Source organism: Aspergillus tubingensis (genome assembly GCF_013340325.1).
Source record: "Aspergillus tubingensis WU-2223L DNA, scaffold_6, whole genome shotgun sequence".
NCBI lineage: Eukaryota > Fungi > Ascomycota > Eurotiomycetes > Eurotiales > Aspergillaceae > Aspergillus > Aspergillus tubingensis.
Window position 1 is genome coordinate 2,300,126 of NW_023336280.1, and position 13,519 is coordinate 2,313,644.

Here is a 13,519-nt window from a genome sequence, read left to right on the forward strand (position 1 = left end):
GAGGGAGTTATTCTTCTATTTGAGAATGATGGGCGTAGGGTCAGACTCTTTGAGCTCTGCTCCAGGGAAACAAACGTCGTAAGCAACTAGTAAACTATGGAGCTTTCTAAATAGTTAGTCAGTTCGCGTATTTTTTTCCTTAGATTATTGAGATATAATGGTATCAGAGACAGTGTAATATAGCGTGCTATCCAATAGGTCCATTGGGTGAGCCAAGGTACTAGGAGATGCGGGGGAGACCAAGACCAACTGTCAATGGTTGGAGAAGCTAGCACAAGTGTTGTACGGTCGTTATCATCCCGTCTCTTTTTACTCCCTCACTGCGGGTCCCTACTCCGACTGAACAGCAACAGCCGGCGGGACAACAACCGCATACAGACATTAGTGACTCTCTATGGAGCAGTGCTTTGATCAGCCTGCGGTGGGGGGTGAGGGCCGTTTTTCAGGGCCGTTTGGGGGTTAGTTGGGGGCCATTTGCCTTTCTCTCTCCTCTTTAAGCTTAGCTAAATGTAAACGAAATGACATGACATTCAACTTTAGCACATGTCGAGTGTCTCAATGAAAAGGGACTCCCGCAGAGGATCAATAAAATGGAGCTGTCAGCACTAAATACTAGTTATCTTGGCCCACGGTCCCTTCTGCACCCTGGACCCACAGCTAGGCTATTTGGCAGCGGCTGGGGTGCAGTTTGGGGGCCATTTTTATTTGTCCTTCCCTTTTTTTAATACGGTGGACTGTAAACCAAGTTTTTCGATCATGCTACACACTCATTAGTGGTCTACAAACTAGGTCTAGAAGGATCGTAATGGGGATGTCAGAGCACTACCCGGTTTCCATTCAATAATATTACACGGTAATAACATTACATCCGTTATTACAATACAGTAAGGATTATCTTGGTATTTTCTCGTCGAATTAATACAACTATATCAAAGCATGTCAAATGTTATATAAAGGGGCAATTGCTATGCCATGCATGCAATAACCATTTCACGGGAGATGTTTTCAACGTCGGACTTATCCTTTTCTTATTTTTCATAATGCAGACCACACAGTCCCCACAACAACCACTAGCAGTGGTGGGAATGGCTTGTCGCCTTCCCGGCAATAGCAACTCTCCCACCGCTCTCTGGCGTTTCCTTGAACAAGGCGGCATCGCTAGCACCGAGCCCCCATCCTCTCGCTTCAATCTCCACGGCCATGAGGATGGCACCAAGCGAATCCGTACCATGCGCTCTCCTGGAGGCATGTTCTTAGAGAACATCGACCCTGCTGACATTGACGCTCAGTTCTTTGGTCTCTCACGGGCCGAGGCCACCGCCATGGATCCCCAACAACGGCAGTTGCTCGAGGTCGTATACGAAGGGCTGGAGAATGCTGGTATCACATTAGAATCTCTCCGGAATCAGCCCGTGGGCTGCTTCGTGGGCTCGTATGCGTCCGGTAAGCACTGGTTCCCCGAAACCTCTCCAACGTGGGGCATAATAACGCTCGTTATTACATGAGTTGCTGACTTCGCTCGTATTCAGACTGGGGTGATATGCAGGGTAGAGACCCGGAGGACCGCGTCCCCAATGCCACGGTTGGTGTTGGGCGTGCCATGCTCAGCAACCGGCTGAGCCATTTTCTGAATATCAAGGGGCCGAGGTGAGTAGTCGCAACCTGGTCGCACGGTTACGAGCAGGGAGGAAACTGGAAAGCCAAGGATGTGTACGGGTGTAACTGACCGACCTTTAACGCAGTATGACCATTGATACAGCCTGCTCCGGCAGTTTAGTCAGTCTAGACATTGCCGCTCGATACTTGCAGACCGGTGAGATTGATACTGCCATTGTAGCCGGCTGCAATCTGTACATGAGTCCCGAGCACTGCATCGACATGAGCAATCTGTCAGGTGCCGCCTCGCCCTCGGGCCGGTGCCATACCTTCGACGCCAAAGCCGACGGTTACATCAAGGCTGAAGCAGTCAACATGGTCATTCTCAAGCGCTTACCCGATGCCCTACGCCAGCACGACCCCATCCGCGCCATTGTGCGGGGATCCGCCACGAACAGTGACGGCTGGACCGCCGGCATCGCTAGTCCCAGCCCCGAGGCGCAGGCCGCCGCGACCAGACAGGCGTACCGGAATGCAGGCATCTCTAACCTCAATGATACAAGTTATGTTGAGTGTCATGGTACGGGCACTCGCGCGGGGGACCCGATTGAAGTCAACAGTGTAGCATCTGTCTTTTGTGCCACCCGCACGGCAGAGCGGCCCCTACTCATCGGCTCAGTAAGTCTGGCTACAGTATCTGTATTCGACAACGGCTAACCGCTGGTGGTTGCTTAGATCAAAAGTAATGTCGGTCACTCAGAGCCAGCTGCAGGACTCTCTGGGTTAATCAAAACGATAATGAGCCTGGAGAAAGGCTGTATCCCCGGCAACCCTACTTTCGAGACACCCAACCCGGCTAGTAAGTTTGGCGGCGCCATTTGAAATTAAACCCTTGATTCTATTCTAACATTCGAACTTACTGCTTCGGTATCCAGCTAACATTAAGTTCAGTTAACTTCGAGGCCCTCAAAACTCGTGCCTTTCAGCGAACGATCCAATGGCCGGATGTGCCGTTTCGCCGCGCCAGTGTCAACTCCTATGGATACGGCGGGTCCAATGTCCATGTCATCCTGGATGAGGCTAGTACGTCGGTGCCTCCATCAGAGGCCTCATTCAAATCGTCATACCTGACAGATGATGACGATTTGTTTGCGGATCAGGAGCAGGAAAGCTTCCACCTGCTGGTATTTTCGGCCAACGACGAGGCCTCGCTGAAAGCAACGGTACAGCGCCTGCAGATGCACCTGGTCAGGCCGGAAGTACGAGTCTCGTTACCGGACCTCGCCTACACCTTGTCGGAACGTCGGACTCGTCACTTCCACCGCGCATATCTCGTCTCTAATACCCCCACAGTCGATCAGCATGCCCTGATCTACGGTAAGCTACGGTCCAACGTCCCAAAAGTAGGCTTCATCTTCACCGGTCAGGGATCTCAATGGCCGCAGATGGGGAAGGCGCTGGTCGACACGTTCCCGTCTTCCCAACGACTGCTGCGGCAATTGGACGCAGTGCTACAGGCACTTCCCCATCCTCCCCAGTGGAGCTTGTATGGTATGTCTATTTCGTGCCTTGCAGAATGGCCCGGCTAGCGGGTCATCCAGAGCCAGGAGTCGCTTTATATGGCCAGACTAACCCTTCCTAGAAGAGTTGACGTGTCCCCGATCATCGGATCATGTGCGCCAACCAGAGCTCTCTCAACCACTGGTGACAGCCCTTCAATTGCTGATTATCGATCTTCTCAAAACCTGGTGCGTTCAACCCGCCAGTGTGGTTGGTCACTCGTCCGGCGAGATTGCTGCTGCCGTCGCGGCTGGCTTGCTGGAACCTGAAGACGCAATCCAGATTGCATATTACCGCGGCAAAGCCGCTGTAGATCTGCGGGATGACTCGCGACCGAAGCTGGGGATGATGGCGGCGGGTCTAAGCGATACGAGCCCTCTCCTACAGCAGATTCTCCAGCGTCACTCTGGGGCCGTTGCTCTGGCCTGTATCAACTCTCCGCAAAGCGTGACTCTATCGGGCCACGTTTCAGCTCTTGAGACCGTGTGCCACCAGCTCCATGAGCACGGCCATTTTGCGCGTCTGCTGCAGGTGGACCTTCCGTACCATTCTCCCTTTATGGCTGACATTGCAGCCCACTACAAAAGCTTGCTAGATGCTAGGGGGCCGGATTCGTCGTCTCCAGCTTCGCCGCGGCGCCGCGGTGCTAAGTTTTTTTCATCCGTCACAGGGTGCGAGATGCAGGGTTCCGTGGACAACGCGTATTGGGAAGCGAATATGAGGTTACCAGTGCGCTTCAGCGAGGCAGTAGAAGCTATGCTGACCGATGCGGATCCTGTGGATTTCCTCATCGAAGTAGGACCCAGCGGGGCCCTGGCTGGACCCATCAAGCAGATACTCAAAGCATTGCCATCCAATAGTGCTGGCATTGAATACCACGCTGCCTGCAGACGAAACACTTTCGAGCCAACTGCATTGTTCGACGTGGCTGGACGGCTTTTCCTGGCTGACGGCCCGATCAATATCAATCAAGTCAATGCCACAGCCCGGGCCGAAAGTGCCCGCGACAGCAAACCTGCGGTTCTTGTTGATCTCCCGAACTATATGTGGAACCATGCAACTAAGTACTGGTGGGAAAGCCAAGCCAGCCGGGATTGGCGCTTCCGCCGATACCCAAACCACGATCTGCTCGGTGGCAAGGTCCTAGGGACTCCATGGACGGCCCCGGTGTGGAAGAAGCTACTGCGCCTGCCTGAGCTTACTTGGCTGCTAGACCACCGAATCGGGGGTCAGGTGCTTTTCCCGGCAGCGGGCTACATCGCCATGGCGGTCGAGGCAGCCTTCCAGATGGGTCAATCGCGAGGGTTCATCGACCAAAACTTGCAGGTTCATAACGTGGCGTACCGGCTTCGCAATGTCACCTTCATGAAAGCGATGGTCCTGGAGGAGGGCACCGACCAGCGCATCATGCTCACCCTTACCCCGGAAGACGAAAGCGCGGATTCATGGCACCATTTTACTGTATTAACGCTACATGAGGACGCTACCACGACCCGTCATTGCTCTGGTATGATCATGTTAGAGACTCCTTACGATGAAGGTATGTTTACTCGTTGGTTTCTGAATTATTCCCTGTTTATATATACATATACATCTATATCTGATGTTCGACGGTCGCATTTCTAACCCTCTTCTGCCATCCATCTTAGATGCTCCTTGGGAGGCTATTAAGCCATTGGAGTACCCCATGCCCGCACAAGCCTGGTACAAGGCCCTCCGGGATGTTGGGTACTCCTTTGGCCCTTCGTTCCAGTCACAACTGGAGGTCGAGGCCGTGGCCGGTCAGCGAACCAACCGAGGCTTGGTTTCCTTTTCAGAGCCCCCGTCTTCTTATCCTCAGTCGCCTTACTCAATCCACCCCGTGGCGATCGATGGCTGCCTTCAGTCTGGAGCTGCCTCGCTGTGGCAGGGCATCCGCAGCGCCGTGGGCGGTGCTCTGGTGCCTGCCGTGGTAGATGATCTTCTCATCAACGCCCGAGACGTTGCGGCAGTGCCAGTTGCGGTTGCAGCAGCCTCAGCTGCGTTCTCTGGAGTGGGCAGCCCCGAGGAAGCCCACAACTACCATTCACATATACAGGTCTTTGACCCGGCTAGTAAACGGCTACTGCTTAAGGTCACGGGCTTGTGGTACCACAATCTCGACGCTAGCCCTGAGTCCCCTGAAAGGCAGCATACCTTCATGCGTTTGCACTGGAAGCCGCAGATGTCCACATTGAGCGACGGGCAGGTGCGTGCGCTGGTTCAGGCTCGTCGTTCGCTGCAAAAGCCCAGGCCACACCACGATCCATCATCGCCATCACAAAAGCAGTGGACCCTTATGGAGCTCCTCCTTCACGAGAAGCATTTCCTACAAGTGGCGGAGTTCAGTACGCTGCCATTTGAGGAAAGTGTCGGGCGGGATATGTTCGACGGCGATCTGTCCTTCGCAGAGGGAAATTGCAAATACCAGTTTATGCCGAAAAATCTGGCTTCAATGCGTGCCTCGCAGGCCTTGCTGTCGGAAACATACCCTCAGGCTCAGATGAACATGCTCGATGTGACCAAGCCTGATGTAGATCTGTCCATGCTACCTGACATGCTTGATTTGGCGATCCTTCAGCTGGGACCCGTCTCTAGCGCTGACTTGGCGAATGCGCTGGCTAATGTCAGGCGGGCCATGACACCGACAGCATATCTGTTGGTTCTAGGAACGTCCCTGGTTGATATCACGGAGGATACGGGCAGCGCGTCAGTCATCAGCGGTGAGGACAGCGATTCTGGCAGCTCGGACTGGTCGATGGTCGGAGGATCATCGTCCCAGATTCTTGACTTTCTGCGTGGCCAAGGCTTCGAGCGAGTGGTTCCCCTTGCACAGGAAAGCTTGTCAGAGGACACGGTATTTCTCGCTCAGCTTTCATCGGACAAGACCATTGTCTCCCCTCCGCTTGCGACGACTTCAGAGGTAACAGTACTTCATCTCACCCCGGAAGATAAGCCACTAGTAAAACAGCTGGCCATCGCCGGGAAAGCGCCGAGCGAGCAACACCTCCCCCTTCCCGCTGCGACTATCGCGCCCAGCTCAGTCGTTGTGATCGTGGACGAGGTTTATTCGGCGACCCTGACTGAGGTGACACCCATACAATGGCAGGCAATCCAGCACCTCACTGCGTCGGGCTGTAAGATTTTGTGGGTGACAAGCGGCGCCCAACTAGATGTGACACATCCAGATCGCTCCCTGGCCTACGGCATGTCAAGGGTCATCCGTGCCGAAGACCCCTGCGTGAACTTCACTCTGCTGGATGTCGAATCCGCCGTCAGCACTGGCTCCCTTGAAGCAATCTGCCGGACCATTCTCTCCCTTCAGCAGGGCCATCAGACGCAGGACCACGAATTCGTCGAGCGCGATGGGGTGGTGCACGTCAGCAGGGTCTACCCAGACACACAGATGAACGCAGACGCCGAAAAAGAAGACGCCATCACCACCACCGCCGCCGCTCTTCCGCCAGCTCAGCAGACCCAGAACCTTCACGAACATCCCTCGTGTGTGCGACTGGTCTGCCGACAACCGGGCAAGCTCCAATCGCTCTGCTTCGCCGAAGTCTCCAGCTCCCCCGTCCCTCTCCCAGATGACTTCATTGAAGTCGAGATGCATGCGGCGGGGCTTAACTTCAAGGATGTGGCGACTTGCTTGGGGATCGTGCCTGAGAATCCTTACCTCTTGGGCCTCGAGGGCGCTGGTGTGGTCTGCCGGCTTGGTAAGGGAGTCACCTCGTTTCGCGTCGGACAGCGAGTCCTCGTCAACCGCCGTGGTAGCTTTGGTAACAAGGTCCAATGCCCCGTGCAGGGCGCGCACGCCATCCCAGACAGCATGAGCTTCGAGGAAGCTGCTTCCTTGCCGGTCGTCTACTTGTCCGTGATCCGCGGCCTCTTCGACCTGGCCAACCTCCAGCGCGGCCAGTCTGTGCTTATCCACTCCGCAGCTGGCGGCGTCGGGCAGGCCGCCATTCAGATCTGCCAGGCCATGGGTGCCGACATCTATGCCACAGTGGGTAACGACGCAAAACGCGCAGTGCTGACCCAGCAGTATAACATCCCACCGGAGCGTATATACTCCTCGCGGACGGCGGCCTTTGCGCCGCGCATTTGGGAGGCAACACGCGGCCGTGGCGTGGACGTCATCCTGAATACACTGACCGGCCGACTGCTGGACGAGTCGTGGCGCGTTGTCGCGGCCGGCGGGTGTCTCGTCGAGCTTGGCAAGAAGGATATACTTGGCCGGCGGTCGTTATCAATGGAGCCCTTCAATCGCAATGCCTCCTATCGCGCGTTGGATATGTCGCATGACAGTGTGACGCCACAGATCACGGCGCAGTAAGTCCAATCTTCTTCCCACAGTTAAGGTCATGTTAAAGAACAGCAATCCACTAACCTCAAGCTCGGTTATTAGACTCATGACCAAGATGTTTGAGCTGCTTGCTTCTGGCAGTATCAGGCCCATCGAGCCCCGCACTGTCTTCCCCTACCGGGACATCGCCGGGGCCATCCGGTACATGCGAGGAGGCGAACATATAGGGAAGATCATTATCTCGCGGGAGGCGCCGGACAACGATCCCAACGTGCCGGTAAGTACACCAAATCCCATCATTTTTCCTCTTCTTTCGATTACGGGTGGCCACTGACACCCCAGGAACAGATTGTGCCTGCACCCACGCAGCTTCGGTTACGCGACGATGCCACCTACCTCATCGTGGGAGGGCTCCGCGGCCTATGCGGCAGTCTGGCTGTCTACCTCGCCTGCCACGGAGCCAAGCACCTTGCTGTGATGTCCCGCAGTGGCTTCGAGGATTCACGGTCACGCAGCGTAATCCGCGACCTCATCTCCCTGGGAACTCGCATCGAACTGGTGCAGGGCGACGTCTCGTGCATCAAGGATGTGCGGCGTGCGTTCCGACAAGCCGTGAAACCAGTGAGAGGGATCATTCAGGGTGCAATGGTTTTGAAGGTATGGACATAGCTATTTGCAAGTGACTGAGCCCTTGAACTCACAGCCATTTGCCCCCCTCCCAACCAACGTCCACTATACTAACCCCTGTACTCCATATAGGACAAAATCTACACTTCCATGACAGTCGACGGCTTCCGCGACGTCCTCCCCTGCAAGGTTTCCGGCACGTGGAATCTTCACGCGGTCGCCCAGGAGCAGGGCGGCGTTGACCTGGACTTCTTCACTCTCCTTTCCAGCATTTCCGGGCTGGTGGGCCAGAAGGGCCAGGCCAACTACGCGGCGGCCGGGGCGTTCCAGGACGCTTTCGCCACGTACCGGCGCGATCGTGGGCTGGCAGCTTGCGCTGTGGATCTGGGCGTTATTGAGGACGTCGGCTACATCAGCGAGCGCCAGGAGATTGCCACTCGGTTGGACATCAACATCTGGACGCCCATCAATGAGGCACTCTTGCATCGGATTCTGCGGGCGTCGATTCTGGATCAGCATAATGTGCAAGCGAGGGGAGACCCGACAGCCACGGCTCAGATCATCACTGGCATACCTTTTCCCCAGCCGGAGGGCGCAATGCTGTTGCGCGATGCGCGGTTCGGGGCACTAGCGGCGAAAGAAGGGAGTGCCGCGACGGCGGCGGGGAAGCACGGCGGTTTGTCGCAGGAGATGCAGACGTTGCTCATGCTGCTGCAGACGTCGACAGCGGATCGATCAGAGCAGCTGGCGGCCACAATCGAGGTGGTCAATCGGCACTTCATGCACAGTTTAGGGCTAGCGGAGCCGATGGAGGCGGCGAAGCCGCTGTCAGTGTACGGACTAGACTCGCTGGCGGCGGTGGACTTTCGGAACTGGCTGCGGCAGGAGTTGAAAGTGGTGGTCAGTACGTTGGAGGTGGTCGGGGCCAAGACACTAAGTGCCTTGTGTGAGAGAATTTTGAGTCGGTTGCTGGAGAATGCGGATGCCACTGTTGGGGAAAGAGGCTGATGGATGCATGTACATTATGTGTGTTGAAAGATAGCAAAGATCTGTATGTAATGTATGTATGTATGTATGTATTCCGTTCGGGGGCTGTAACTGAGTGTAACCGATAAGTTATGGTTACCCTAGGTGTATATTACACGAATTGCGGGATATATCATGTAAAACGACTAACCACCCACCAGTGATGCGCAGGTCATGACTATAAGAATCAAAACTAAGCCATTAGTGTAGCTAGTCAAGGGTTTTATTTTTTATTTATGTCCTCAGTCCCGTCACTTCTCTCCCCAAAAACATCACACCTCCTCTTCTCTGCTTGCCCACTATCCTCTCTTCGGGATAAACAACATGGTCCTCAATCTCTTGCGCCGCGTCTGGCCGCAAACCTTCCCTGCCAAACCGACCCTGACTTCTGCCAATCTCCCTCCGCAATCCAATCGCGTGGTAATCATCACCGGCAGCACCGCCGGCATCGGCCTGGAATTGGCGCGCATTCTGTACTCCGCCGGCGCCACTGTCTACATCGCCGCCCGTAACGAACAAAAAGCCCAGGCCACCATCCAAGCCCTCACAGCAGAAGACCCCACTGCTTCCGGCAAACTGAACTTTCTGCCCCTTGATCTCTCGGATCTCACCACAATCGGTCCCTTTGTGACCCAATTTCTCGAGCGTGAATCACGTCTCGACCTTCTCTTCAACAACGCCGGTGTCGCATTGCAGCCCCTGACGCAGCGCACCGCCCAGAACCTCGAGCCGCAGCTCGGTATCAACTGCGCGGCGCCCTACCTCCTCACCACTCTGCTGTCAGATGTCCTCACCCGCACCGCCGCCCATGCACCCCCGGATAGCGTGCGGGTGATCTGGTCGAGCAGCATGATCGTCGAAACCCTGGCGCCGCGCGGCGGCGTACCCGCCAAGGAACTCGATAACCCATCGAGCAACGTGTACCGCAACTATGCGATCAGCAAAACGGGCAACTGGTTCCTGGCGGATCGGTTTGCTAAGAAGTTCGCTGCTGCAGCCGGCAAAGATGAAAAGGCTGTGGTTAGCGTAACGGTCAACCCGGCCAACGCGTACACCGGAATTTACGATGACGCGCCCAAGCTGGTGGTGTGGATGTGCAAGCCCATCTTCTACACGGCTCGGGAGGGGGCCAACTCGCTGCTGTGGGCGGGTTGCAGTTCAGAGGTCACGGCTGCGGATAGCGGCAGGTATATTATTCCGTTTGGCCGGTGGCATCCCTGTCCCCGAGGGGATCTGATTGAGGAAATGAGCAAGGGCGATGATGGCAATGCGGTAGGATTGGAGAAGTGGTGTGAGCGTGTAACAGCAGATTTCCGGTGATCTTGGCGCTATGATTGATACCCTCAAGTACACCCTGGGAGAAGGTGGATAACCATCCTTGTAGGGGCTTACTTCCTTACACCTTGGCTTCTTTCTTCTCGTTTAATTAATGAGTGTTATCTTTTGAATTGACTCTTCAGTTACTGCTGTACTCAGCTCTCATAGTAGTCTGATAAGTCACTTGATGCGACTTAGGATGACTGAGGTCTCACTTCACCAGCAATTGATATATATTTCCGGTGAGCTGCGCTGCAAGCCAACTGCTCGCCAATCACATCGTCTAAAACCATAGCACCATGAATTCGTATTTATACCAGTGAGAAGCCTTTTTATGGGTCAATATATTTGGAAATACACATACTACTACTATCAGTCGTTACGAAAGAGGTGACAGGCCCAAGCTTGCCGGGCTACTTCAATCAGCAGACGGCGTAAATCGCTTTGCCTACCAGCTCATTACTCTAAGGAATATGTAGCATACAGAGCTGCTTTCTTTCACCGAACTAGCCCGGCTAGCTCAATCGGTAGAGCGTGAGACTCTTAATCTCAAGGCTGCGGGTTCGAGCCCCGCGTTGGGCTTTCTTTTTTACATTTTACCTTTGTGATTTTTGAATGGATCGACTCGATTAGGTATCTCAGCAGTAACCAGATGGAAAGATATATACCTAGTCTTTTTGTTCGAGTAACCTGGGGTCTGCATGCAGGCGGAAATCGAAATTTTTGTTAGTGACGGACGGCCTGGGAACATGCGAGAAGCATTTTACGCCTGCTACCTACTACCCTGCTAAACCAGAAATGAGATGCCCACCTACCATGTGCAGTCCAATAGAAGCCAGTCCAGACATCACTTGATTAGACTTGACCAATAAAACTTACGAAATTCGAACTGGATCTCGTTGTACAGCTATAACATTAACAGTACCGTGCCCTGATGAGATGAGGGAGCCGAAATGCAGGTTCGAAAAGAAATGCGGATCTTTCTGTTAACCCTGTTATCAGTTATCTAACTCTCGACCTAATGTCGAGACCGTGAGTCAAACATCCTTTCTTCTATGACTCGCCCTGTCTATTACCCTGTATATACCCTAGATGGACAACCTCTATACAATACCATACTGCTAAAAGGCCTTAACTCGCAGGCACTACATTGTCCCCAGTATTGCTTATGCTTATGAATACTCCCTTAACACCTTGATCTGAACCCGATTCAGTCCAGGCTCCGTCTGCCAGAGAAATTTATCCCTGACTGGAGTTACGTTACGCTCCGTCGTATCATAGAGTCTCATCTCAAACCTTCGCAGGAGTGTCCCAAGCACCATATACAGCCATGCCCAAGCCATACTGCGCCCCATTAGCTTCGACCTGCCTCTGTAGATCGCCTCCTGGTGGCAACTTACCTTTGGCCCATACACCCCAAGGTCCCTTTGGAAAATGGAACTAGGTACCGCTCCAACTTTCGCAAGTCCTCTGGCTCCAGAAGCCAGCGCTCGGGGATGAATTGTAACGGCTCGGGAAAGATCTTTGGATCACGGAGGATAAAAAAGGTGGTCATGCTCACGGGAACCTAAGATTTCTATTTAGCTATGATTAGAGCACTGGGGGGGGGAGAGGAAATCCTGGCTTACTCCGCGTGGGATTTCGTATCCATGGAAATGCAATTCCTCATCCGGTGCGACACGTGGAAGACGTGTGCTGACGAGAGAGGATAATCGAAGTCCTTCCTTCAACACGGCAGTCTGATGCTGGGTTAGCCGTTTCACCTTGAGGTTGTATCGTTCCAAGGAGAGAGCCATACAAAATAAGGCAACTGTTCCAAAGCTATAAGTCCTGGCTCCATTGTCGCATCTGGCCAAGCAGCACACAACTCAGAGCGAAGCTTCTTATGCACCTCTGGATCTCGCAGAATGTAATATAAAGTCAAAACCAATGCTCTTCCTGGCGCATCGGTACCGGCTTGTACCAAGAAAATCGCATCATCAGTTAGGCGGGCGAGCCTTTTCTCATCCTCAGGTACTTTCTCGTTATTCAGGATTGCAGGATAGATTGGCTTGGGCTTCTCGCTGCACCCCTTACCACGTCCCAGTATGGCCTTGCGAACCATACTTTGAACTTCCTGGATTCCCATTAGCTTTAGAATCTCAAATACCCACTCGAAAGCCACTTACCATTTCCTGGGCATAGACCCTAGCAAAATCAGCATTCATAAGTAATGCTGGCCAAGGGCAGAAGTGCACCAGCTTGCAAAGCCAGGGGAAATGTCTTGTCTTCTGAGAAAGCTCAAAGATAGAATGCGCTTTTGACTTGCAAGCCACATCCAGCTCGGCCTCACCTAAATAGTGAAAGCCATTCTGTTTCCCAAAAGCATATTGCGATATAGTATCACTCGTAAAACAAAAAAACGTAGTATAGAGCTCTAAACTATGGTACCCCGCTTGCGCTTTGCGAAAATGACGACACAAAGCCTGGATATTGTCCCGAATAAGCGGTTGCACATCCAGGATTGCCTGCCTTCTGAAAAACTGTGCCAACACGCTTCGTCGGGAGCGATGCAACGCGTGTCCATTGGTTGAGAAGATTGAATCAGGCCATCCCGCAAACGAGAACCAGCTGTCCTTGTTTCGCTTTCGCGTTACTCCTGCGTACAGCGTGTTGTAGTTGTCCGGGTCTTTCACGTGAAGTTCCCATGGCTTGATGCGCACAATCGGACCATATGTCTGATGCAGACGCTCGATGTGCGAGGAAAATTGACCATCACGAACAACATCATAGTAAGTTTCATAGAGCCCCGTCGCAGCGGCCAACCGAGGACCAGGGAATTTAGCTAAGGGGCTGAGGTAGAGTCGATAGAAAGCAAGTCCGAAAATGAAGACGACGATGAAAGCCGCCGATAAGCATATATAAATTCTTAGGATGCTGAGGTCCATGTTCAGCCTGTCGTGCCACTCCAGCGATGACAACCGCTGTGCGATGTTCATCATGTCGGTCACTTTTTAAACTTTGGGTTTGTACCGACCGGTCGGAAGAAGCAATAAAGGATGGCAGCTCTTGTGTGAATTGCTTTTTACC

The 13,519-nt window shown here is 53.7% G+C and overlaps 3 protein-coding genes and 1 non-coding gene across 4 annotated transcripts; 3 read left to right on the forward strand and 1 right to left on the reverse strand.

The window, feature by feature from the left end:
* Nucleotides 1–1,040: 1,040 nt before the first annotated feature.
* fma-PKS (polyketide synthase fmaB) lies at nt 1,041–9,115 on the forward strand (the record flags this gene model as incomplete). The annotated part of the gene is made up of 10 exons (XM_035499647.1): nt 1,041–1,443; nt 1,530–1,647; nt 1,743–2,274; nt 2,332–2,455; nt 2,548–3,147; nt 3,239–4,696; nt 4,806–7,506; nt 7,583–7,757; nt 7,829–8,137; nt 8,240–9,115. The coding sequence occupies 10 exons, from the start codon at nt 1,041–1,043 to the stop codon at nt 9,113–9,115; spliced, it is 7,296 nt and encodes a 2,431-aa protein (XP_035355540.1).
* A 342-nt stretch (nt 9,116–9,457) lies between these two features.
* AtWU_04537 (short-chain dehydrogenase) lies at nt 9,458–10,453 on the forward strand (the record flags this gene model as incomplete). Its single annotated transcript, XM_035499648.1, has 1 exon — nt 9,458–10,453. The coding sequence occupies one exon, from the start codon at nt 9,458–9,460 to the stop codon at nt 10,451–10,453; it is 996 nt and encodes a 331-aa protein (XP_035355541.1).
* Nucleotides 10,454–10,959: 506 nt separating this feature from the next.
* Nucleotides 10,960–11,032, forward strand: AtWU_t115. The gene has a single exon. It is a non-coding gene; the product is annotated as a tRNA-Lys (tRNA).
* Nucleotides 11,033–11,622: 590 nt separating this feature from the next.
* AtWU_04538 (cytochrome P450) lies at nt 11,623–13,428 on the reverse strand (the record flags this gene model as incomplete). The annotated part of the gene is made up of 5 exons (XM_035499649.1): nt 11,623–11,794; nt 11,851–12,017; nt 12,079–12,189; nt 12,249–12,566; nt 12,619–13,428. 5 exons carry the CDS (start codon nt 13,426–13,428, stop codon nt 11,623–11,625), a joined length of 1,578 nt encoding a protein of 525 aa, XP_035355542.1.
* Between the last annotated feature and the right edge of the window lie 91 nt (nt 13,429–13,519).